Source organism: Parambassis ranga, chromosome 16 (genome assembly GCF_900634625.1).
Source record: "Parambassis ranga chromosome 16, fParRan2.1, whole genome shotgun sequence".
Classification (NCBI taxonomy): domain Eukaryota; kingdom Metazoa; phylum Chordata; class Actinopteri; family Ambassidae; genus Parambassis; species Parambassis ranga.
The window spans coordinates 17,600,896-17,627,452 of NC_041036.1; the positions used below are offsets into that span (position 1 = coordinate 17,600,896).

Consider the following 26,557-nt stretch of genomic DNA (forward strand, 5'->3'; position numbering starts at 1 on the left):
AAACGCCTTTACAGAGATTTATAGTGCATGGAAAATAACGGCTGCCTAAAATGGAATGATTTTTTTTTGTCAAAATGAGATGCTTGATTATTTTTGTCTAATAAAACAATTTAAGATCACTAACACAGATCAGTAGCACCACTGCTCCTGAACATTGCTTTAGTACAGGTGCCTGTGTGGAGTGATCTTACCAGTCAACATGAGATGAAAAACAGTGAAGCGTTCAGTAAAGCACATGGAGTGATGCAATTTGTGACACACATTACAATTAAAGCATTTTTTTTTTTTTTTTTTTACAATAAAGCCACGGAACAAGTAAAGCATTTTAAAATACACTCATATTTCTATATATAGATGACAACAAAAGGCTGTGAATGCTGGTGAGATAACAGTGTTGTCATTCAGTCCAACACATTCAATGAAGGACAGATAGCCTTCATTAAGGGAGTAAGCCAAGAAGACACAGGTGATTTAAAGGTTCTGTTTTTTTTTTGTGCGTCAAGCAAAACAAAGGCAAAAAAAAGATGTGTGTGTTAAACATCACTGAGTATGATCACAATAAAATAGGTTCTTCTATAGGCTGTATGGCTTTGAAACGATACCCTCAGAGGACTGTGAGTGAATTTGGTATGAAAAAATAAACATACATGTGAAAACTGCTGCATTCTTTGGAATAATGTGAAGTCAGGTTACCTCTAAAAATACCTTTTCACAGAGGATTCTCAGAGATCTGACCTGTTTTTTTTATACAGACACACACATTCTCAAGCTTGGGTATGTTTAGAAACATATTACTTGCTATATAGTACATCTGCCCAGCAGGTAGGGTTAAGTGGCCAAATCATGGAGCACAAAGAAATGTTTCCAGCAGTACAGGTCTAAGATTTCTGCATGTAAATGTTGCTGCCATTTATCCAACAGTAAAAGAAATGGATTAGTAGGCAGGGCAATGTTCTGTAGGTTATTTGGTTAGTCAGTTCATTTCATTCTGAAACAGGCATTTAGTCTATGACCACAATCTTGTTGACATTTTCTGCCTGCTTCTCCTCTATCGTGGTCCATCACACATGCTGACATTTGAGAGTGAAAGAAAATTCAATTTGGTCGGGAAACGGGAAATGAGATTTAAGGTTTGACCCTCTGTGCTGTCCTTTTAGAAAAGCAGGAACAACGTTCATTTACATGACAAAAAGAGACCCGCTGCCCCAAGAAACTATTTGCAGATGCTAAAGAGAAGAAGGGCAGAGGGAGTGAACCAGCCTGTCGGGTGTATGTGTTCCTTCCCCTCAGCTGTAATGTGAGTCCTCTTTGTGTAAGAGGATCAGGAAGGATTCAGTCGTCACTAACACGTAGAAAATACCAAGAAAACTGGAACAGTGACTCACTCAGACCGAGTTTCAAAGACCTCCTTGGTAAGGTCGACTCTGTAATGAAGTCAAGTGAAAAGGGTTTAAAGTTATATAGTTTGTTTGATGCAGGATTTGGTGAGTGCTTCTTGAAGATGTTAAACACTAATTTTAAAGGGATAGTTCACAAAAAAATTAATATTTGCTTTGGTCTGCAATGCTAATTATCCATATAGATTTAGTTTATATTTGCTATAGAACCTTTTGCAAACTTGATTTTTAAAATAACATAAATAGAATAATTCATGTTCTTAATATTAAATAAAACCAAAACATTAAAATGAAAAGAGCAATGTCTCATTTCATATACCATGTCCTAACTATTTAAAAAATACACACTTTTTGTCATTCAGTATCAAATTGGAACTATTTTTTTTACCGAAATGATCAAGTATTGATATTATTTACATCCAGACAGAGTTTCACAAGCCTTGGGCATAATGGAGAGATGCACACTGCCATCAGGGATGTGACACAGTTGTTGGGTAATTTGGAAGAAAATAGTTCCAAATTGAAACCGATCAAAAAATAACATGGATCACTCTTGAGCAGGAAAATCAGTTTTTTAGGGTGAACTGGCCCTTTAAATAATGAGCTGAGCAGCTGTGTAAAACTATTCAGTCTTATCATATGTGCAAAAAAGAGATGGCGTGTCTTCTATAATGCCCGAGTTTGGTTTTAGCGTAGCCTTTAGCAGAGATTTGCGTCAGTGTTTTGCATTTTTACAAGATTAAGACTTTTAAAGGGTATTAATAAATATAGGATATTATGATCAATCTACATATCTTACACATCTACACTGCATAGATTTTTTTTTGTTGCCATGGCATGCCTATGTTAGGAGGCATTAACCCTTACTTGACAAGTCCAGTCCTAGATGATAAGTAGTTTAGTCGATGGGCACTTCATGTCATGTCATGTCATACACACACACACTCCTACATAAGTGGGTTTTGATGGATGTTCTAAAATATAACAGAGAGAAAAAAACATAAATAAGAAAAAGTGAAACGACAACATGTGCTTTCACTTAAATGTGGCAGATGGAAACATCTGTGCCTCCCGAACCCTCTGCTTCAATCCAGGTCAAAAACTCCATGACCTCCTACAAACACAGAGGAATCTTTCACGTCCACCCAACTCTGACCACAGCAATAGAACAAGACCGCGGCCCTGTAAAGCCCGACTATAAACGACTACAGTGACTAAATACATCCAGCTTTTCTCTGACATCCCACAAACATTGGAGCAAACTCCAATTACAAACAGATGTTAGTGAAAATAAAATATGTTGATTTAAAAAAAAACAGACTTAGATTAAAATGCACTGGGTGAAAACGTTTGACATCAAATAAGGCCAAATATCTGATTATAGCTACAGTCTAAATGTTTAGATATCCAGCAATGTGGCTTTAAAGAATGAAAACCACTAAACAAACATAAAGTCAACAACTACGCTATCATTAGGACAGAAAAACATTTCAACGACATCGTCTGACACTAAAACAGTCCAAACCTTTGGTAATGCATAGTTCATTTCTGAACGTCTCTGACTATATATCACAATCTCCACCATCTTCCAGGCAGCAGCTCCAGCTGGTTCTGTTCCTCTCCCGTCTAAAAAAATAAAGAGCAATGACAATACCAAACTAATGGCTCTTTCTTTTCTTCTTTTCTGGTTCACACAGCATCAGCAGTTTTGGCTTGTTTGGTTTCTGAACAGAGCAGTGAAGCAGCCCATTCCCTCTAATCAGTCAAGGCGGGCATGCATGCCTGACCCCTCCGCATCCAGTGTGCAGTCTCAGGGCAAGAAGGGTTCATCCTCGTCCTCATCCGCACTCGGACCGGGGTCACTCAGACACCTCATTAACTTCTGCTGATCTCTACCTCCGTCCTCCTCACCCGACTTGTTATGCCCCCCTGTACTTGAAGGAGGCTTCATCATCAGGCCCTGGTCCTCCTCCTCCTGCCGCCTCTGCTGATTAGCCAGTTTGAACTCATCCAACATGTTAACAGAGTCTGGAGACTGAGGTGAGGCCAGGTCTACCTGGATGGAGGGCATGTTATCTGACCCTGGCTTCATGCTGTAGGTTTGGGGATCTAAAGGCAGGACAAAGGTTTATTATTACACATCTTTAAACTCAAATCACTCCATCATTCCATCAGCGTGCATGAACGGTGGGAGGAAAATCAACAAATGACAAGTTCACTTGCAGGCTGTTTCACGGAACAACAAAGGGAAGTCACAATGAATTGTGGGGAAACACGTGCTGGAACAATTCTAATTTTAGTTCAAATATATACGATGCTAAGCACAAAGTGAAGCTTCTCATATGTGACATGATTAACTCTAATCCAGGACTTTGTTCCTTCGCTGCAGTCTGAAGTCAGCTGTGTCAATCATGTCATGAGAATCTCTTCATTAGTAATGAATAATTAATGAGTGTTTACATAACTGGAGCATGCATGTTAGGATCGCCGCTGAGTTAAAATGCATCTTCTCTACACTCACTACATACCTGAACAGGTATTGTTTCCTTTGAGCTGCTGAGCAGGTTTGAAATCAGTATCTCTGCCTAAAACGAATACACACACGGGTTGATATGCTAACTGGCACATGCAAACATATTGCCATCAGTGGGGAAATATCACTGTGAACAGCAGCAGTGTCCCTACAGCCTTTAACGTACTGCGGATGCTTGTGAGCCTGATAGAAGACGTCCTGTTAGTGACATTATTTCCTATTCATTTAGGTGGCAGTAAAGTGGTCATAGCAGTGAGGTGTGTGGGCATTTTTATTACCTGAGGCCAGTCTGGCTCTGCACATGGTCGGGGAGTCAGGAGGAGCAGCGGGCACCGTCAGGTAGTTACTCATCTCTTTTATCTGAGAAAACACACAGACTTTAGGTTTATGTACAAAGCTCAGTTGGGAGGAAACATACCTTAAAGAAACTTCATTATAATTAGGAAGCTGCAGAAGTCCTCCAGTGTACAGTGGCTTCCAGCATATTCGATTTACACTAATCAGGAGTCTGTTTTCATTATGTAATCAAAGGCTGGGTAAGAGCCACACAACTGCACAAATAAATCAGCTCCCATTTGTGTTGAGAAAATAAATTAAGGAGACTGAAGGTGGATTCTAATTAGACCACAAATCACAGCTTGGCTGACTCATTGAAGCGCAGGTATTTGGTTGAAGTTTCTTGTAAATCATGACTGATGCAATGCAACCAGTGATGACTAAAGGTCTGAAATGCAGTGAAATGAGAGACTCCAAGAGACGACATGTTTTCATTCATTCCACTCATGCTGTGATTCTTGATTTCAGGGGTGTTTACCTTCTTCTCCAGCTCGATCATCCTTTGCTTCTTGAGAAGCAATTCATTGAATCCATCTTCAAAAGGATCGGCCACCAGAGTGTGTCTGTTGTAGGAGCGTAGCTAAGAAATGACAAAAAAAAAATAAAAACTCTGACATGTACATCTATAAAAGTGAGATAGGTCTTTTCCTGAATGCTCATAAATCAGCAGCTACCCTCTGTCGTGTCCTCTGAAGGTTGCTCCTGAGGATTTTGCGGATCTCCTCCTCTCGGCCTTTGGGCAGCTGTGGAAGCGCTCTCTCTGCAGTCTTGGCAGGCGGAGGCTTCTTGGGCTGGATGTTCCTGATAAATATTCACAAAAAACACATCACATGTTGTTCTGACAACACATCTAGAGTGATATTCATCAAATCTGACAACATCTTCCTTGATATTCCCACTGAGACTGTCAAATAGTGTGAGCTGTCAGCAAAAAGAGAAACAACATTAATCTTTGTGTAAAGTGATGTTATGACTGTTCTTACTGAATGAACTTATCAGACATTTGGCTGCTCTTTGGTTTGAGAGTAACACAGTAAAATACAGAATTGTCCCAAATTTCCCCGAGGGACATTCCCAAAGGGATTAATAAAGTATATTCTATTCTATTCTTCTATTCTAGAATTTATGATCACAAAGGATTCCTCCTTACAAAAACAACTTGACAGCGATCAACTGGACACTTCACCCATAACCTGGAGGAGGTTCTGAATGATCTGACACCATTTTTGACATTAGAAGAAGCGGTCAAACTTCTTAATGTAACAAGAGTGAACCACACAGCTGCCTCTATGGCTTCCTCTGTGGTGTAGCTGTGTGTTTGCAGTGAATCTACGTTACTTGTATGCTGTGTGCACTGCTATGCTGTAGAATGTGTTGCAAACACAGGACTGAAATGACAGCTTCAAAGATTCAACCCATTATCTAATAACCAATTCAGCTAGCGATTGTGTGATTGGTGTACCCATAGTCTTACACAAAGTGTATAACTTTTGTTTTTCCCCTCTGACTCAAATCGCTCTCATCAGCTAGATAGAAAACTCCCCGTTGATTTGCACCAGCCCACATCTCACATTATTGTAGTTGCAGTAATCTGAGAGACATAAGAGTGAATAAGGCTTGCTGACACAGATTGGTAATGTGTTGCTTTTCCTTGTTGGAGAGCACTGAAAGAAGAGAATGAGGGCAGACACATGTCACCATGCTGCTCCTGGACTGGTCAGTAAGTGTAAAATATTTAGAGCAGGCTATGAAGCTGTTACTTTTGAACCGTAGAAATTTCTTTGCACTTATGTGACTCTCTCAACATAAGCCTGGGACTTTCCAGACCTGGTGGTGTAATATCTGTAATTCAAAATAGTTACTGATCACATTCTTTGTTTGTTTTTTTTTGTTTTTTTTTAACCTTTCCCCGAATGCTACTTTTTTTCTTTCACCAGCAACTTTTTCTAGCCTCCATCTCTGTCTCTATGGTGGATTTGTGCTGGACTGACACCAGATTTACACCAAAACAAACATTTATTTGGTAGTCTGAGGGTTAATCCAAATTGTGTGAACTTGTTTCCCACACTATAACTTTAACACACTAAATCTGCAGTTGTAGAATATAATGATGCTTAGATTTAATATTAATTCATGAATAGCCCAGTGCTTGCAGCACTTGGGCTGAACAGGAGTCTACTCAGTACTCACTGCATGGAAACAGTGGAAGGCATAGCAGCAGGCAGCTTCACTCCCCCTCCACTCTCCACCAGCTCAATGGCCTGTTTCATCTCCATCTTGTGGTAGAAGGCGATGAGCTGTGGCTCCTTGGAGCGTTCGCCGGCAATCAGGCACTTCTTCACATACTTCTTGTTGAATCGGTTCAGTCTAAGAGTAGGGACAGAGTGAAGCAAAGACCAGGTACAAAACGACACAGTGGTAAGAACAGGACAGGCCAGGCAGTGGGTGAATATTACATGGAACAATAAGAAATCCTAATCTGTGATTAGGATGTGTGAGTACATTGGAAATTATGGAAATATCACAGTACATGTTATTTTAATGAAGACGTTTATTTTAATTATTTATTTATTTTAATAAAGATGTTGTGAAGTTCGTACTTGTCTTTCCAGTGGTGATGTCCATAATGTCCACAAATGTCCTCAATTCCAGTCAGAAGGTGATCCAGGAACTGGGGGGTAAAAAAAAAAAAAAAAAAAAAAAAAAAAAAAAAATCAGACAAACATCAACTCTGCATTCAGCTACCATCACTCTTCACTGAGAGTCTTGTAAACAGGACTTGGAAGGACTTGATCTGCTGTAGCACAGAATATTTGTGTTTGTGTAATTTATGGTTAAGAAGACGGCCTTGGCTCCAGACACTGACACATCACTCAGCGACATTCTGCACCTTTTCACTTCACTGCTGTTACCATTCCTCACGGTAAAAACACTCTCAGGTAAGGCAGCCAACATCATTTCTAAACACAGCGAGCGGTGAGCATTCTGCTACAGAGAAGCAGAAGTGGGTGGGTGATCAATTGGACAGAGTTTATTAGCGTTACCAGAGAGAAATGTACAGATGCACTGGTTGCTCAGATTGCAGCTGGCCTGCCGATTACCCTGTTACTCTGACTAATAAGACTGCAGATGACAGTCTGACAAGCAGTGTTGCCATGGGAACAAGTCATTAAGCGGAAAAGCAGAATCCACTTGTCAGAAGTGAATGATTTATATAAAGACCGCCCCACGCTGAGGAAAGTGGCAACACAATGGAAAGTTCCTCTGGAGAGTTAATGCCATTCAGATAAGCTAAATAATTTATACAATATAATACCTGAATGCAGGAATAATGTTGCTTTTCACACAATTCCTACTCTAATAACATGAAATATAACAAGTAAAATCTCTAAGAGGTGCTTTGTGCAGCAGCTTCGTGACAGGAGGAATAGGTATGTAACCTAATCCCTTACAAAAATAAATAAGAATAAGATGCCAGATGCCCTGGCTGCACTCTCTTTGGATTCTCATTTCCACACTGAAGCCCAGCATGACTCTCTCTCCAGCAGTGCTGTTGCCTATAATCCGTGGCGTTTCACAGTGGAGGAGAAGCCATTAGGGCAGGCTACTCTTCTTGCCCCGAGCACTGGTGACTCACTGCCAAGCCCCAGGGTGTGCGTTTATTGTTTGCGTTGGGTGTGTATTAATAGCTCTAAGGGCTTGAAGACCATAGTGGTTCTGTTTAAGTAACCAAACTACAAATAGTTCAATTTAACTTGAAGTTAAAAGCCACTGTGATGCAGCAGATATCATTTTCTGGTAAAATCTTTGGACTGACATTAAGGGTGTTGCACCACCAGCATACAGTACAGTATACTGATATGAAATACTGCTATAAAGCCAGTAGGTGGAAGCAATGATTCAAATTTGACTCATGAACTCCAGATGTTTTTTTTTTTTTTTTAGTGGAAAAGGTTGTCACATTCTACATGGACATGATTCTTTCATTGGCATTTTTGATCTTGTAAGTATTCAAAAATGTAACAGAAATTTCATTTTTCAAAAGGTTCTGGGTTATCTGCATGTGTGCAACTCGGTGGTGAACAGTTGCTTTACAGAAATGCTTGTACCTGAGTGTGGATCTCTTCGTTAATTGAGCGCTTGGCCTCTTGTTTCTTCTTCACTGCCAGCAGCTCCACCAACGGTTTAATGGTCATGCCCTGCAGGGATGGAAAGAAGAACAGTAATTCACCTTTGCTAAAGGCAGAAATCAGATCTTAACCTTTTAGTCTTTTTGAGTTGTTTTGGTCATGTAGAACAACAGTATCACAATGAATTTTGCAAGAAATCTCAACATACATTTGTAGCCGAAAACTCTGATTTGAGTATGAACTGTGTTGTTGTTGTGGGGAAACAGAAATTGCAAGTCAGCACTGTCTCACAGAAAACATAAGTCAGTACATGTGTCATTCAGTGTGATCACATGGAAAGAAAAATAGACCATGAACGAAAACAACTTTTATATTTGCAGTAGAAGTAGTAGTTACATGTATTTTGGTCAAACATCCAGAAATGAAGATGTCACAGTGATGTAAGGTCATTTTCAGAAGCAGGAACACTCTCCCCGGCGCATATGTGTGTGTGTGTGTGTGTGTCTTTCTGTCTGTCTGCACCTAAAAGCTCAATTATATCATCCTGCTTCTTAAGGAGATTAAGCGGGCCATCTGGACACTGTAATAGCATAAAGAGGATGACAGAAGAGTCCTGCTCTTTAAGAACACCCTTGTGGAACATAACAGGAATAAGCCCACATAAGAAAGGCACATCACGTTCATGCTCAGTTTATTATGATAAAGATTTTCACTTCATATAATCTACACCTAACACCCACTCAGTCCTACTCATACAGGCAATTCTAACTCCACATTGCAGGTAAGAGAGACCTCAACCGCCTGGTCTGCGTCAGTCACTGCATCAGAGTGCTGGAGCTCAATACAGCAGCATGAATAAAATATGTTTCTAACCTAGCCTCTGAAGAGAGTGTTTTTATTTTAGATGCTGCTGTTCTAGATCTAAAGAAAAAAATATTAATCTTCCTGCACCTCCACCTGAAGAATGGTTTACCTCACATGACTGAGCAGTGGACAAAAAATATAAAGCCTTGATGTTAACCATATCCTCGAGGCCTAAACAGATTTACCATGCAGTCCTTCATGTCATTCAGTGTTTTTTAAGTAAATAACTGATGCATGAAATCCCATTTCCATAAGCCAGCATTAAATAAAAGACCCTTGATTAAGCAACTGAAGATCAAATACTCCCCCCTTTTCTAAAGCAGACATGGCAGCATGTATGACTGGTGGCAATGTTCGTTTTGAACAAGGTAAGCTAGATTAAACCATGGTGGACAATGGGGATTCAAACAGCAAGGCGAGGAACAATTCGAAGGAGATGCATTAGTGGGTAAAACACGTGAATGCCATTCTACTCAACACAACAAGCCTGTTCTACTTTTATGCACAATGTACAGAGATTATGTGTAATCTGAGTTTTAAAAACCCCTGGGGGTGGATATGTACTCTTACCTGAACAAAGACAGTGAAGAAGATAACAGTGATGATGGCGGTGAGGAACATATTTCTCTTAGGAAAGTGATCGTTGTCCAGCAGGAAACCAAGAGAGAAAGCGATGGCACCTCGCAGGCCACCGTAGGCCACGATGAACTGATCCTTGGTGGTCAGCTTGACAATGCGGAACTTGTTGATTATGTAGGTAAGACCAACAACACCTGTGAAAGAAATAACAATGTGTACTTAATTTGTGATGCTGTGACATTGAGATATTATCATTAATGAAGAGAACTTGATTTTTTCTTCCATCACAAGGCCTCAATCATTAGATCCTGGGGCTACAAAAAGTAGGACTACATGTCGAGACATGCCACATGTAGGCAGATATTCAACAGAGGGTGTTTTAATGTTAACGAGGAAATCCTTGGCAATGATTCCTCCTATATAGCAGCTGTGTGATACATAGGGAGCACACAAAATATTATTAATGTGAGTAATGCTACATTTATCTCCTTTGAAAAGGCCAAGAAATGTAAAATATGTCAAGGCAATCAAAATAGAACCTGCAGCAGTAAAAATATCCCTCACAAATTAACTTGGACAACAGAACTACTCCTACACTACTTCTCTATATCGTGACAATGCTTCACACCAGAGCAGCACTGTTTTCATTTGAGGAAGTTAAAAAAAAAAACAACTTGTGGGCTGACCTATAACCCGTGCAACCAGACACAGGATGACAGTGACTGTTACGAAGGTCCAGTTCCAGTCATGCTGCCCGTCCACGGTGGCCACACCGAGGAAGATAAAAATGAGCGTCTCACTGACGCTGCTCCACATTTTCAGGAAGTACTTGATGGTGGTGTGTGACTTGTGTGATATGTTTGCCTCCACGTAGGGTCGCATCACCGCCCCACATGCTATTAAGCTGAAAGAAGAGAAGCAAAATGTCAGTTCAACTGAAAGATAAGATACTTTTACTACTACTAGTAGTACTACTACTTTATACTACTTTTGTATCATTATTTGTCATCTGAATTAATAAACAGATCATGATTGTGGACACGGTTTTAAAATCCCTAAGGGAGTCATGCAGTGTGTCATTGTCAAAACTGTGTCAGCCAAAAACAGCCATCGCTAATGTCCCAGCAGCTGCTAACCCCTAATTGTCCTCCATGTAACTGTTGGTTTGTCTTTCAAGCTATTAGAGGAATGATGATAAGTATTCACACCCGTTTCCCTTCTCCAGTATGATAAACCTAATCCAGATTTTGATGTGAGACAGCCAACAGGCATCAGAGGAGTGTCCTTGAAGCTACACACCCTGCGGCCCTGACACAGGGGAGAGACTTCCCGTATATCAGTGCCTTCTGACAGCAGCATCAATAACACCTCGAACTTTAAGGAGAAAACTGATTGCTATGTGCTGGAGGGGTTGATGAAATGGCAACTCAGAGATGGTTGAGATGCCCATAAATCCAGGCTCGGTTTCGGTGGCGTTAGCTCAGATTAATTCACTTTACCACTGAATGTGATCTGCAATGACGTTCAATTGAAATAGAGTTCCCCTGCTGTGGCAAGGTTGTATATGGGCAAAGACATCTAAACACTGATGATTTATATGCCATAAATATGGAACACAAAGTAGCACATATATCAAAGGGCAGAGATCCACCAAATGTATCTTCTCTGAAATCATATCAATCATGCAATAGGAATGTTATCATTATAGCATGATTTAAACACATCAGCTAGATTTCTACATTTATCTGAAAACAAGAGGTCTGGCTATCCTTATATATAAACAGGATGAACAGAAAAGGTTTCGATTTGGCCAGCATTCACATTTGGTTCAGTTAAAGTACTTAATTCAGCAAAATGCAGTTTTGAGTTAAACCATACTAACTATATAAATCAAGACTACAAATGATTCCTTATTTGGTTTAGATTTGGTCTTAATTAAAAATAATCAGTTTCTGGCAGTCCACCTATAGCTTGCAAGATATTTCACTGATAATCTAAATCCTAGCTAAGTAAGAGTATCTACCTTGTAGATGTAAACATACAGCGACGCTACCTTTAACTAGAAAAGACATGTGTACCCACTTTTGTTGGATGGATGCTGCACTTTGGTGTTTGTATTTTTAATGTAGTCTATTTAACCTCCTTTTAATTATACATAAGATCCGATGATATATATTTCAACTTGACAGTCACGATTATTGTAATATGATACATTTTTGAATAATTCAACATTCTGAAAATGTTCTGTCTTCTATTGGTCTCTCTTTCCAAACCAGTCTATATAACCACCCCCCACAAACTTACGCCATGATGCCTGAGAGGTGGAACATCTCAGCTGACAGGTAGGCCATATAGCTGTACACGAAGACAAAAAGTGGCTCGATGACACGTGTGTGTGATGTGAAACGTGAGGTGAAGGCAGCCAGGATCCCGTAGATGGCCCCTACGAGAACTCCGCCCAAGGCAACAACAAAGAAGCAGATGACTCCCAGGAAGCCATCCAACACTGTCACCGTCCCAACACCTGAATACTCCTCAAAGAGGTGGTACAGTACCTACAAGAGGCAGGAGGCCACAGACAAATAACAAAACACCAGTGAGGTAGATAGCATGCTAAAACTATTTTACATATACTATTCAAATGAGGAACATTCAAAGTGGTTTATGTGGAAGATATTAATTATAGATGTGGTCTTGGGAGTGGGTACATTAAGCACAAATGTCACAGCAGAGTATGATCAGTCCCACAAAGCAAGTTGTAGAAATACAGCTGTTTAATACATGTTATTCGTGCCATATGGACAGAAAGAGTTTCCCATTATAGGATGTGCCAACTCCTGTAATACTGGACAGGCTACCTGCCAGATGGTCTGATGAGCTCTGGCTCTCATCAGTCTCAAAACTGTCTGTCAGTGGTGCCCCAGACAATTTATAACTGTGGACTGGTGTCAGACCTGCATCTGAAATATGGACACAACATAGAGACACTGGCCTTTGGGGAATTGGATGTACCGAGAAAAAATAATGAAAATATTTAGCACAGTGTAGTTCAAAAAATGGCGTCAAAGATAGCTACGACACATCATTGTCACCACCAGTAACTTTATACCGCATGCTGTTGTGCTAGAGCGGGCCAGCTGACAGCTGCCATGTGGTAGGCTAAGAATGACAGTGCGGTGACAGAAGAGTCGGTACATTCAATATTTTACTCTACAGACTGATCACAGGACCACAAATAGGGACTCACATGACAGCATATCATGTGAATTCTTTTCTGCCTCTTATCAACCAGTCTACATAATTGATTAAACAAGACATGCAGTCCCTCACAAATCAGTTCCTCACAAATAGCTTGATGAAACTCTGTAAATCATCACCTCATTTCACATTTTGGTCACTCACCACAGTTACAGCATCATTGAGCAGCGATTCACCAAACACCAGGATGTGCAGCAGCTCGTTGATGTGGATCTCCTCAAACACAGCGAGAACAGCAACAGGATCCACAGCAGAGACGATGGAGCCAAACAGCAGGCAAGGGAGTAGCTCCAGCTGATGGAGGCTTGACGGGTTGCTCGGCTGAATCTGACACACAGCATAGAGCAAGCCGCCAATGAAGAAGGCATTCCACAAGGTTCCCACAACAGCAAACATCAGGATGGTGCCCAGGTTCTCCATGAAGGGGCGGATGGGCAGGAAGTAGCCAGCATCTAGGATGATGGGGGGCAGCAAGCAGAGGAAGAACAATCTAGAGTCGAGCACGGGTGGGACCTTCTCTCCAGCTAGTTTGATGAGTCCCCCCACCAGCAGGCCCACTGTAATCAACAGGCAGCTCTCTGGCACAATGCCTGACAGGCGAGGAATCAGATGGAACCCTGGAAAGAGGGGTGGAAAAAACAAAATGCAGTGACAGTAAGACTGATGCAGGTGTACAAAAGTCAGTGGATGCTTGAATAGAAAACAAAAGAGCATCTGTAAATGTATGTGGACATGCCCTGATCTTAACTAGAATTACTGTCTTTATAAATAGCCAACTTTGGAAAAGCAGAGTAATGTGCCAATTCAACATTACAAGAGAAACTGGCACGCCACACTTTCATGGCACGTCAACACAACAATCTCTAACTTCTGCTTTAGTGGCCACTTTGAAAGTGCAGAGCACAGATAAATGTTCAGCAGTCAGTAATGTTTGCAGGAAATGCAGCACTTCTGGTTTGTGTGTAGACATGTGAAAGCAAGCCTAACCTCATTTCATCCTACACCACTGAAGAGCTTAAGTTCTCTTTGTCTTGAAAATGTAGGTAAAAAGTATGCTGAGTGGCTATTGGTGCAAACTATGATCTTTATAATTCTTAATGTAAAAAAAAATAAAAATAATATGCAAAGCATTCATCCTACACAAATTTAATGACAGACCAACAAGCAGTAAAATAAAAAGAACTTTCATCTGTCTTGTTGCTTACATGCTAATCCAGTGTGGCAAGAGCTTTGTATAATTAAAACAACCTTTCACAATTATCCACCACTGCTGCGTGGACATAGCAGAGGCTGTTCTGCAGTGACTGTGTAATGCCTTTAGAAACATTTCACTACTGCCTGACAAAACGACAAAAGCTGTCCGACTGGCCCAGGCACGGCGAAGCTTCGCAAAAAATCAGACAACAGACAAGGTTTATATAGACACAGTGTGGTGACAGGACAACTGCAGCCATTGGAGCCAAAATATAAAACACAAAGTGGATACACTTCAAAGAGACAGCAGCTGGTCTTTCCTCATCTATATTTACATTGCTGCAGCACAGGGGCATGCCATTTTCTTGCACACGAACACAGAGAAATATGAACCAGGTAAGGCTACAAGCTCACATGCAGGCTAAACAATATATATGGGGGTAGATAACATGTCACTGTATGGTGTAAGGCTATTTAGCGTCAATGTAGAGTAACACTGCGGACAATTTCATAATATTCTGTGCTGACACAATCGCCAATTGGTAGACACTCCCATGTGAGAAATGACACCAGCTTCATACTACAGGCTCTTCAGAGGGACCCAGCATAACCCATATTTCACATGTGTGTACTTGACAGAAAGAGAGGGACTGACGTGTTAATGCCCCCTAAGTCAATGAGTCATTTTGCACTTTGCTCTGCTAGTACATGAAAAAAGTGATTCATCCACTCAGAATTAAAAAACCCATGTTGCTGTAAGTATCTTGCATGAAGGGATCCAGCAGCATCACAGCACTGTGTTGGTACACTGACAGCAGTACCATCTGGCACATTAGTTGCAGGATGAGCGCGTGTGTGTGTATGCTCAGGTCAAGGCGCAGGTCTGTTTCAATTGGCTTACATGCCTGCAATGCAGCTAATTAATGTTAACTCGTTAGCCTGGCTTTGTACACATACTTCAACTTCAGCACCGCCAGTAAACAGATCAGATATAATTAAGACATACAAAATTAAAACAATTATATTATTACATTTATGGCTTTGTTTTAATTGATGTCCAGAATGTCTATTTAGATGAATAAGACATCTGTAACGTTGGTGTTTAAAGGCTGGGTGGCTCAAGGACAACACTATTAGTGTTTCCAAACACAAGTTCAACAAGTGCACGTCTGTGGGGTTATGCAGCTGCATGCAGCTGTAGGTGTGGCGCTCTGAGGAAAGATCATAAGATAGGCTTTATATCCTAAAATAGTCTAAGGGGACCTCATTTCCTATCAATGAGATGTCTGAGCCAGAGCTCTCTTCTCCCTGTTCAGAACTTTATCAGAAGCACCACAGAACCCCAGAGGCTCAGTGGCCAGGTGGGGTTAACAAAGACCTTCTGTGATATCTGCTTAACACAGTACACAGAATCCCTTCTCTAAAAGCAGAGTAGAGACTATCTTAAAGCATAATGTCTCTTCAGAGGAAAGCATCAATGTGTTCAGGGAAGGATTACAAATTAGAGCGGAATTAGCACCATAATCGTCACAATATTTCAACTCCCTTAGACAATATTACAAAATGTATTAGGCACATCAACACAACAGAGAGACAGAGAATTTAGTGTGGGGGGGTCGCACAAAGCTGAATGGGTCTCAGCTGAATAGAGGAGAATAAAGTGAAAGGCCCTGCTCATACATGATACCAAGCTTGGCAATGCCAAATTTTATCTGCAGTGTTAACAACTAGAATTCATTAATAGATTATAGAGGCATGTATCAAGCACTGACTTTTATAGGTATTTAGGTCCTCTTTCATGGAAGCACAAGTTTGCACAAGTTGAAAAAAGAGCAAGGTGTTATGGGGGAAAGCAAGTAAGCACATATTTCTGCAAGTCAGACCATGAGGGGTCACATGCTCTTTTCTTTTATATGAGGTTGTGTTACTGCGTAGTATAGTAGGATACCAGCAGAAAACACACATATTATCTATGCATGTCACCCAAGGACTAAACCATGCATTTCATTTTATCACAATGATCAAACAATAACATCCTACAGCATGTGCATGGAAAATTACCGGTACACGTGTGATACTATGTCTGTACATTCTGGCAAAATCCAGCATTGTACTCAACAAAAATGTTAGTTAAGAACCAACAAAAAAAATGGGAAAAAAAAAAAAAAAAAAAAAAAATCGGGCAGCACCGTGGTCTTCTAGGAAAAAGCAAACCAGTCATGACTGGATGGTGTAAATGTATTACTGCTGGTGCCTCAAGGCACACTCAATACTGGATCTAAGAATTGAAGTCTAAATGACCTATTATCATTCATTGGTGACCAGCAGGGACAAGAAATGTGTGAAGAGACAAAAAGACATTTCACTTCTAAACTCTCTACAGGTCCAGGACCTGGAAAGAAACTCTCAGTGCGAGAAGCCTGAAGCAAGCACAATCAGTACTGCGCTGACAGTTAGCACATCTCCCCTGCATGACTCCAGTCATGGCTATGGAAGGCTTTTACATTCACTATCACAATCTTGCACACATACTATCATACTCTTCACATTTACTATCATTAGTAGTAAATGCCCTCCCAATCATGGAATGCAAATATGTCCAACTGTGTGTGCCAGGGAATGCCAATTAAATCTTTACTTCTGGAGGTTTGCCGCCCCAATCTGCACAATGTTTACAGTTGGGTGTAGAGCGACTGAAGTCTTGCCAAAGAAAGGCAAGGTAAATACAACAGATATAATGTTTGTATGTTAATGTTATAAATTAGCATACATATTTTGGAAGCCAAATCACACATTCAGCTGGATGGTTTAACTAAAGTACAATTCTAGTACGGTTATTGCTTTTGCCACAAAGGGAGTCTATTTGTGTTGATGTTTCTCCAAAACCTTAGAGCCAGATGGAATGTCTCGCTCACTTTTCCTCAAACTAAAATGCAGCCATGAGCAGTTACATGGGTCTGGGATCCTATTATACTATTGCATACAGTTGAAATGGTAGCTGTTGTATTTGCATTCTGTGATTAGGATGGCGGAACGTAAACTCACTTCCTCTTTCTCCATCGAAGACAACCAATCAGTAACTGAAAAAATCTTGCTCAAACTCTCCCACATATACTACCACACTATAATTAAAAGTACTAGTAGTTACTATGAAAAACATTGTAATGTGAGAGAGTATGATAGTATGTGTGCAAGATTATTATAGTAAATGTAAGAGCAAGTATGAATTATGTCTTAAACCACCTCCCGTACTGTGGCCGTCAGCACTCATCAAATAAAGAGCCATAACAAAGGAGATAAATGGACATGAAAGGGGAAAAAAAACATTACACAAGTACACTACAGTCAAAGCTTGTGTGAAAGAGGTCAGTGGTAAGTGTACTCCAGTGAACCATGTATGAAAAAACACACAGTACACGCAAAGCTTTATAAGCCACACTCTTAAACTAAGATGGCAGATGGATGTGGCTGCTACTGCGTCTTTGTCTCACTCCCTCCTGGGAACCTTTGTGCAAAGAGGTTATTGAAAATCAGTAAAGGGTAAAAGCTCCTTCACTTCTGCATATGTACACAGTGTCAGCACAGCCTGGTATTTGCTACGTATTATCATTTCTGAAGCCAGGCGCTGTGACTGTTGCCAGGTGACTAATTGTACACCACTGGCAACCAAATCAGCAAGATTAAGCAAGTACAAAAGAGAGGTTGAAACGGTCTCTTTGTTAAAGATTGTGGCCAATTCATGTGATACTTTTCCTAGAAATAGTGATGTTAAACTGGTTGATCGGTGTTCCGAGAGCATGGGTGTTCACAGAGGAGTCACAAAACACATTCACTTCAGGCTGACACAGTGCTGCATGACAGATAAGCTGCTGTGAGTCACTGTTTGACTGCTTTATGCAGACTATTGTGCTCCTCCAGTTGCTTGTGCAAGACCAGTGTTGGCTATAGCCACGTGCTACTGCATTTCAGTATGCAAGAGTCATATCTGCAGAGAAACCCTGTCCATATACTGGTGTATTCTCACAATGACGTGTTTTTAAACTGTGACTTCAAATATCTGTTCTCTTCTGGTGATCAGAGTGATGCTACAAATGGGCAGAGAGTAAACAGACAAAGAGCAGTGTCGACTGAAGTTGTTTTATGACTGATAAGAGTTACCTGTTTCCCAAACGTTGCTATCTTGGATAAGATAATAATTCCTGTTGCCAAAGAGTCTACTTCAATAATTTGCCAATGTGGCAATAAGCCACCAGAGAGAGGATAATTGCTGACGTACTCCTTGCCTATGACACCTAATAAGACAGTGATGCACCATCGAAGCAGTCAGTATTCAGTTCAGTGGTTAAAGACTGCGGGTAACACCTTCAATATTGACTAGAAGTGGAGTAATCTTATTCATGCAAAGCAGAGAAATGTCAACATTTGTCTTTGATAGGACAAACTTGAAATCTTCTGTGCTGAGTATTAACTGAAATAACACAAAGATAAGGAGCATGCAGTGACTCAGACATTGCCAGGGCTGTGTTTTCTTATGATGTACTGGGCATTTTTCCCACAGGGGTAACTATAGATAGGAAATATATTATGGCCCATGTTTATGAAGGATCTGCCAAATTACCCATTACCATACATGTCAATCCTAAGGCAGATCACTCTACTAGATTTAGTGCCTGAATAGATAAACACTGCAACTATAGACGTACAAGAAGAGTCAGAGATAAAATCAACTCTTTATTATACATAAAGCAATCTTTTAGGGTATGACTCTTGGGTAACTATTTATTCAGCAAACAACCTCAGCATTCCTGAAATAGTGCTAATCAAGACATAATAGAACCGACTTCTGTGCAGCTTACAAATTAAACTGCAGGCTGTGAGAATGACCTACCACAGCACAAAGTTGAAAAAGAAACATACTACCCACATCCTTCCAGTTTCTGAGATTGCAAAAATCAAAAGTGGATGACTGCAGTGTGTAACACTGTTGGATGATCATTCTGTGACTGTGATTTCTAACTAATGACAGATTTTCAAAACTACACACACATATTCACAAGCCTGGTATGGTCTGGTTCCAAAAACTAGCTGTCATTTTACAGGCTAAATCAAACCCCTCTGTGTGAAGCCTCTGTGGTTTATTCTACCCTGGAGGTACCAGCACCAGGCTGTGAAAACACAAATGGCGCCATTTTTCAAAGCAAGGCACATTCACTGAAGAGGCCCCCAGTACTATTATGACAATGCCTCTAGTATATGTTGTGCATTAGTTGCACAACATATGGACAGTAGCCCACACTTCAAGACAATGTAATATGGTGTGTTTTTGTCCTGATGATAGTGATAACGGTGACAGTGTCCTTCAGAGGATACGTTGGGGGGGCTATGCAGACAGCTTCACCAGCTGTCACTACAGCAATGCTATTGTCGCCTAGGAACCATGCCTGCTACAGCTAACGGATACATTTAAAAGTTTACTGCTCTGCCACTAAACTTCTGCTTGTGGTCTGTCGCCACAGCCAGACATGAAATGAAACAGCCTTATTATACTGCAGTCAGTCCAGCGCGGCCTTTGAACGATGCAGCCTCTGGATTAAGACACAAAACCTGCTAGTTTCAATGTTGTAGGTGGGGAACCCTGCGCTGTAGCCTGACATGCACCTCCGCCAGAAATATAACTAGACTTTCCAGCAACAAAGACTTGCTAGACCTCACGTAGTGACGTTGGACTGCTAAGTAGAACAACATGTCCTCCTACACATTAGAGGCTGCATTGAGATATTACAATGATAAAACCTCGGTCAGTGCGGTGAATTTTCACATTATCTCTTCTGATATCCATCTGCATTGCAACAAAGCTGTTCATCATATTATAGTTGCAAGATGAATAGAAAGTAAACAAAGGCATAAAAACCCTTCTGTGAATTGAGGTTCTGACGACTGTAATTACAGATGGAAGTAGACAAAGTACAAATGTGCATGTGGAATGTCACTTGCATGGGCGATGGCATAAGGTCAACACAGGATAACAAACTTCACCGATGGATAAATAAGTGTTCATTTTGCACTAAATTTGCTGAGTTTTTCTCTGGATGCAAGGTCGCTGTAACTAGTCCATTATAAGAGTAACATGTTCGCCATTTCACCTTACACTTACGCCCCTGTCTTCCTCACTCCTGTACATAAGAATCGATGTTTAGAGTTCAGTCCTACTCCCACTGCAAAGAAACCACTCAGATAACAGCAGCTCTGCATGTTATTGTGGGTGGCTTTCATGAAGTATGTAACAATGAAGTAATACACACCTTTTCGTTGAAGTGTTTGGCCAGTTGTCAATAAATGAAAGGTGATACAAACTGGACTTGTTAGACAAGAACCTTTGCTGGAAGAAGGGAAACTTGGAAATCAAGCGGCTTCACGGTAGGGCTGGGCAATTAACCGAAAATATACCGAAACCGACATTTAGTTTCGCTGCTGAACATCGGCAGAAGCAGAAGTTTGGTGAACGTTTGAAGCGGAGCTATTTAGGAAACAAGCAAAACCAAGAAATCCCAAATAGTAGCAACATCTTCCTCCTCCCCCGCTAAACATGTTCACCTAAACTGCTGCTTCTGCCGTTCAGCAGTGTAACATCAAAACCTGTGTGTGTGTGTTTGTGTGCGCTAGAGTGGGAGGACTGATTGAGGAGTTCTGCACACATGTTTCTTGTGTATTATAAAAAAAAAGTCCGGGCCAAAACGAATTTTGTTTTTGTTCTTGCCACCTCAGAACCACCAATAGATGTCTCTGTTCTAGTGGAGTATGTAATGTTGGCTCTCTTTTCTCTAGTTTGCGTTCGCTCAAAGCGAAGCCATGAGTCAAAGTAAGAATCATTCATTAATCGTTAATCGAGGAAAAAGCTTCAGTTAATCGTGATATTGATTTTAAGCAGTATCGCCCAGCCCTACTTCACGGCCATTGTGCTAATTATCAAAGGGTGTGCCATGCACTGCCCACTCATGGATTACTAGTGAATGTTATCATACTGAACCTCATCGAACGTTCATTCATAAGGTCGGTGCTTGGTGAATATTTAGTGAGACGATTAAGTATTATAAGCACTACAACCCATTACACCTGTAGTAAAAAGCTGTTTATGTTTGTATATTACAATCACAATCTTATCATGGAACCAGGGGTTTTAGATAAAAGCTTGTTGCTGTTTTGTTTCCTGATTATAACAGTTGGTTTCAAACACACCCTTCCTCTTAACTCACAACACAAATCACTATATGAGGGCTATTTAGCACACTTCCAGAGCCCATTGAAGTGCCTGAGGCACAGGATGATAAAGAACTCTTGTTGTGCAACACTGGTCTTTAACACAGTTACACAAACATAAGATGTCTCCTTTAACACAGTTAGTGCAGGTTTTCAGTCGAATTACATCCTCAGGTTTTGATTTATATGAAAGGCTTTCACACTGACTGGATTTAATCAATTCAGGAAAAGTACCTGTGTGAAAAACCACAGGGCGCCATGCACAGGCACAGATGCTTAAGAGATAAATGGACTGTGCATCATATACTTTTAGTCTTGTAAGACAGAAAGTCTATGAACATGAATCAGTGACACAGCCAGGGCTGCGCAGTGTAGCAGCCACATTAAATTACCCACAGCCCATTTTCAGCAGTCCTGGGATAATCGGAGGCTTAAGGTCACTGCTGTCTGCGGCTGCTTCTGCTGTCAGCCTTACACATTCGTGTCATTTCTTTTTTGCCTGCCTATACTTTCATCATCCTCTCAACTCGCTTACTCCTAATGCTCATCTCTCATTTTCTGCTTCATCGTCCTTGAGCTGTGTCCTACAAAAGGGAGCCACCCGAGCCAGGTGGTCCCTCACTGCCTGTCCTTCTCTCCAGAGACACTGGGCTCTTCGCCCAGACAGAGAGGCTGTATTTTGCTCCCTGACTACAGGCTGCTGCCCAGTCAGGGTGTCCCTAAATAAAAAGATGCTGGTTCTTAGAAAAAAAAAAGATAGCTGGGATGGGACAATGCGGTGGAAAAGCAAAAAAGTGATGGACGATTGAGGGGAAAATGAAGGAGGAGGAGAAGCACATACAAACAGCAGAAAGAGAAAGATCTAAAAACAGCTGATCTCTTGACACATTTTAAGATCCTGTTTCAAAACATTGTAGCAAGAAGGCCCTCGTGTTGAAAACTTGCCAAACAGCAGCTTGAGTTTATCATCACACTGCTGCATCAGGCTGCTTAGTCATCACTGTAGTAAGCAAGACTCCAAAAGATCCTCTCCACATGAAGCTGACAGATCTGATGAGCAATCCAGTAATATAGATTGACCCTGTAACCTCCTGAATTGAGCTATTCTGGTCCAACCTGTAAAGTCAGCATGTCAGCGTCATCTTTAATAGGAATGCAGATAGGAAGGTGTCCTGTGGTTTGATCCTTCATGCCACTTACTGTGAGTCAGCTGTTTGTATGGGCACATGACCTGAGGGACTTGCATTCCAGCTTACCTATATGTGTCTGTTCATGTGCAGCATGCAGGTACAGACTGATCAGACTGAACCTGCAGCCAGGAAAAGGCTAAACATAAAGACACATCCACATCACACTCACCTAATTTCATCAAGGAGGCGAGGAGCACCCATAGTGAGATTTCAAAGGGGGTCTGTATGTGGTGGTAGTCGAGGCTGAGCACTGGGAAAGGCTTTTTAGTCGTGACGTTGTGTCCCACGTTTCCCTCGTTGTGGTTGTCCACATTTCCCTGGTGGTTTGTATCCGGGGAGCTGGCGGCTCCGAGAGGAAGCACGGAGCCCTCCAGAAGCACCAACACTGCGAGCAGGAGCAGCCCCCTCTCCGGTAAACTCCTACCGACACCAGCCGGGCTGTGGTGCTCTGTCCTCGAAGGCATGTTGTTTGAAATGAAGTAAAATGAAATAAAGGCGGTGAATGTTTTGAAAGGGGGAAATTGGATGAGGGGAAAAGTTAAAGGAAGTTGAAACACAACTTCGTAGTGTTGCGTTGTTTAACCGAGTCTTCAGCCGCTGAACATCCTGACTTCTCACGGTCGGTTCGGTTAGCTTAACCCGAACCAAAGCTCCGTTCAGTCCGACAGCTAGCTTGAGTCGAGCGCCGCTGCGTGTAACCAGGCAAACATTCACACCGAGACAGGCCGACGGTGAAGAAAGCAGGAAGCGCCAAGATGCCTGCAAGAGTTCCCAATACAGTGAGGGTGAGCTCGCTGTTCCTCATCAGCGTTTCTGTCAGCGACTGTCAACGTCCTCGTCGGTGAAACATGTCATTGTTGATGCCGGAGGCAGCGAAACACACTTGGGCATCCCCTCTTCTTCTTCCTCCTCCACTCCTCCCGAGTTGCCCACCGAAACTCGGCGTCTCGTGGGGCGGCGTGAGCCTCAGATACTGACCTTGAGGAGAATCCACATCGCGACCACATCTCGTGTCGCCCCGCACCCCAACTTTTCTGCTGTCTCTGTCCGTGTATGCGGCATCGTCGCTGTACTAATTGTCGGTCACCGCCAAAGGGCTGCAGGGGAGGATGATGCCGGGTAGGTGGCGGCGGAGGGTGGGAGAGACTTGGGGGTTGTGCTCCGCCCCGTCTTCTGGAGGTCTGTCCCGGGCTATCAGGCAAAGTGGCGACTCCTCTTGTCTGCAGTGCTGTTATAGCTCCGTACAACCTTCAAAACGCACACCCTTCCGCGGAGCTCCAGTGGATGGGAGGAGGAGTGGACTGGGAGGGGTGGGGATGTCCGACTACTCAATTCAATTAGGCTATTTATATAGCACCTTTTTTTTTTACAAGCAACATTGTCTGTGAGGCTTTACAGAAACCCAGTCTGACCCCCCCAGGCAACCCTTTTAACAGGAAGTAACCTTGAGCAGGTTCAGGGTAGAGGAGGAGGAGAAGAGGTAGACAGGATGAGAGAGATGCATGCAGTAAACATCACAAAGTACAAACAGGGTGGTATGGTTGGAATGCTGTGAAATGAGGTATTGGAGCCTACTTATTTGGTTTTGTTTGTTTTTTAGCTGATTTGTTGTTCCAGTAAATGAGCACTACACAGATGATCGACATATGCAGGTAGACACTGGATTTATCAGAGGGCCGGGTTCAAGCATGCAGATCTGGAGGGAGAGAGACCTGTAGAAAGATAAAGAGAGCGAAAGAGAACTAGGAGGAAGACTGAACACACAGTTAGTGACGTAAAACAATGGATCATAGGTCGACCTGATGAGAGAAGGAGGGGGAGGAAGCAGAGGAGAGGAGGTGGGACTATAGTGACACCTATAGGAATGGAGGCTGGGTGATGAAGCAGCCTCAAAACTGCTGCACATGTCTCTGAGGTGGTAGTCATCTGATACCGGTCTCACAGAAAGGTCACATGGAGGTCAAAGGTCAGCCATTTTGACTCAAGGGTGTTTTTTTTTTCTAAATATTAATTCATTATATGAACACAGCAATTCTCCATACTTCTCTGCCTCGACCTGAACGTTGCATTCCACACATATCAAACAGTGTTTTGGTCATTTCTGCATAGTGGCTGACTGGTGTAGGAGGCGTATACACATGAGGACAATGACAGTTACAGTCCTCTAAGGATTTTCTAAGAGGCCGGTTTCAGCCACATCCCCCTATAACAGCTCAATATTGTTCAAGGACACAGTGCATGCATGATGGTAATGGATTTAGTGGAGATAGAAGTCAGTGGGAGTGGCATCAGGAAGAACACTACTTGTGATTCAATTTCAAAATTATGACTCAAAAGCACCATGTGAAAATCGAAAACAATGCACGTTCCAGATTTACTAACATATGATGACAAAAGCAATGAGTAGACGCAGGCCATCTGTTTTGCAATGATGACTAAACAAAAGCTGACCCACAGATAAAGGAGAGTATTTTAGATCTAGTTATAACTTGTGTGTGTTTTTATCTATAAACCCCACAACCATTAGAGCACTGAGATACGAAACAAGGAAGAAATGTGGGTTGATTATAGATTAAGCAGACATGATTGCTGCTTTTAGTCAAAACTGCTAAAGAAAAATGAATTAGATGATGTCTGTCTGAACAACCTGAGGTGCACCATGATTAGGGTACGGTCATTGTAGATTACAGTGTACTGCAAAACATGCACTTAAATGCTGTTACAGTCAGGCGACACACTGTCTATGTTGTTAGCCATTTCTGTCGCTCTGTCTTTGTGTCACTCTTTATGACTGCAAGGTGATTTTTTTTTACAGATACAGACCTCTATACACACTAAATGTAAGGGGCAGTTGATAAGACTGAGAGTGATTAAGTAGGAAGATGGAAGTCTAAAGCTTCTGTGGTGTCTCTCTTACAGATCATAGAAAGTTGCAAGTCACCACTACCTGTATTTGTGCTCTCTCTCTCCCTCTCTCTCTCTCCCTCTCTCGAAGGCTAATTACTCAGATGCTCCTTCTAGCAGCATGCTGAAGAAGTGGGCTGCAGAGTTCAAACCTAGCAGAGACAGTCTTGCAGATGAGTTCCCCATCCTGGAAAGCCAGTTCGCACAATAGTGCATTCAGACAGAGCTGAGTAATGTTTCAGCTCACCGAGTCGTGAAACTACATGGGATGTCCAGGGACAATCTGGAAGAGACTTCTCCAGCAATTTGTAATTATGTATGAGACACAGGACCACACTTAGACATAAAAGAACAGTTAAGAACGATGGACTGTTTGGCTCCTAAAACTGCCACGTTACAGAGGGACAATATTACAGCCCTACCATTATGATCTCTGCAGAAATAAAGGGCAATATCGAGAATATTTAGTATGAGAGGCTGACAAGAAGTGTCTCATTCCACCAGGACAACACTCCAGCCTGAACAGCTGCAGTGGCGATGACTGCCAACCAGTAATGTGGATATAAACTCATCCAACATCGGCCCGGTTTCACCTGATTCGGCACCCTCTGCTATTGTTTCCCTTTCTTCCAGGACAGTACTTACTACAATACATCAGTAGGCTTGGGTGTTTTTGACACACATGTTATTTCCAAAATGTTCCTTTTGCATGTTTGTTCCTCATATTTTGGCCCCTCAGACTGTGCAACAGATCTTCTATGCCATATCAGGCATTTTGTAAATGGCTTCAAACTTCTCATACATGCATAACCTACACTTGCACTCTTCGGCTCTGTTGTGGTGAAGCTGTGATGCCAAGAGCTTTGCTTTTTCTACAACCTGATTTCAAACAAATGTCATCAAAACCCTTGGAGA

General features: G+C 41.7%; 1 protein-coding gene across 1 annotated transcript; it reads right to left on the bottom strand.

The window, feature by feature from the left end:
- Positions 1-83: 83 nt before the first annotated feature.
- slc9a1a (solute carrier family 9 member A1a) lies at positions 84-23,981 on the bottom strand. Its single transcript, XM_028424664.1, has 12 exons — positions 22,908-23,981; positions 13,242-13,714; positions 12,144-12,394; positions 10,526-10,743; positions 9,831-10,033; positions 8,376-8,465; positions 6,867-6,937; positions 6,457-6,633; positions 4,941-5,067; positions 4,745-4,846; positions 4,209-4,290; positions 84-3,506 (listed from the first exon to the last, which is right to left on the bottom strand). The coding sequence occupies exons 1-12, from the start codon at positions 23,200-23,202 to the stop codon at positions 3,208-3,210; spliced, it is 2,388 nt and encodes a 795-aa protein (XP_028280465.1). The 5' UTR covers positions 23,203-23,981; the 3' UTR covers positions 84-3,207.
- Positions 23,982-26,557: the final 2,576 nt, after the last annotated feature.

What these genes read in the sequence shown, in the direction of transcription:
- slc9a1a (XM_028424664.1), bottom strand. Translation starts at nt 23,202, where the DNA reads ATGCCTTCGAGGACAGAGCACCACAGCCCGGCTGGTGTCGGTAGGAGT. An exon ending in CGCCTCCTTGATGAAATTAG is followed by an intron (nt 13,715 to 22,907) that starts GTGAGTGTGATG and finishes CCCTCTTTCCAG; the next exon opens with GGTTCCATCTGATTCCTCGC. An exon ending in CCTTCCACTGTTTCCATGCA is followed by an intron (nt 5,068 to 6,456) that starts GTGAGTACTGAG and finishes AATATTTATCAG; the next exon opens with GAACATCCAGCCCAAGAAGC.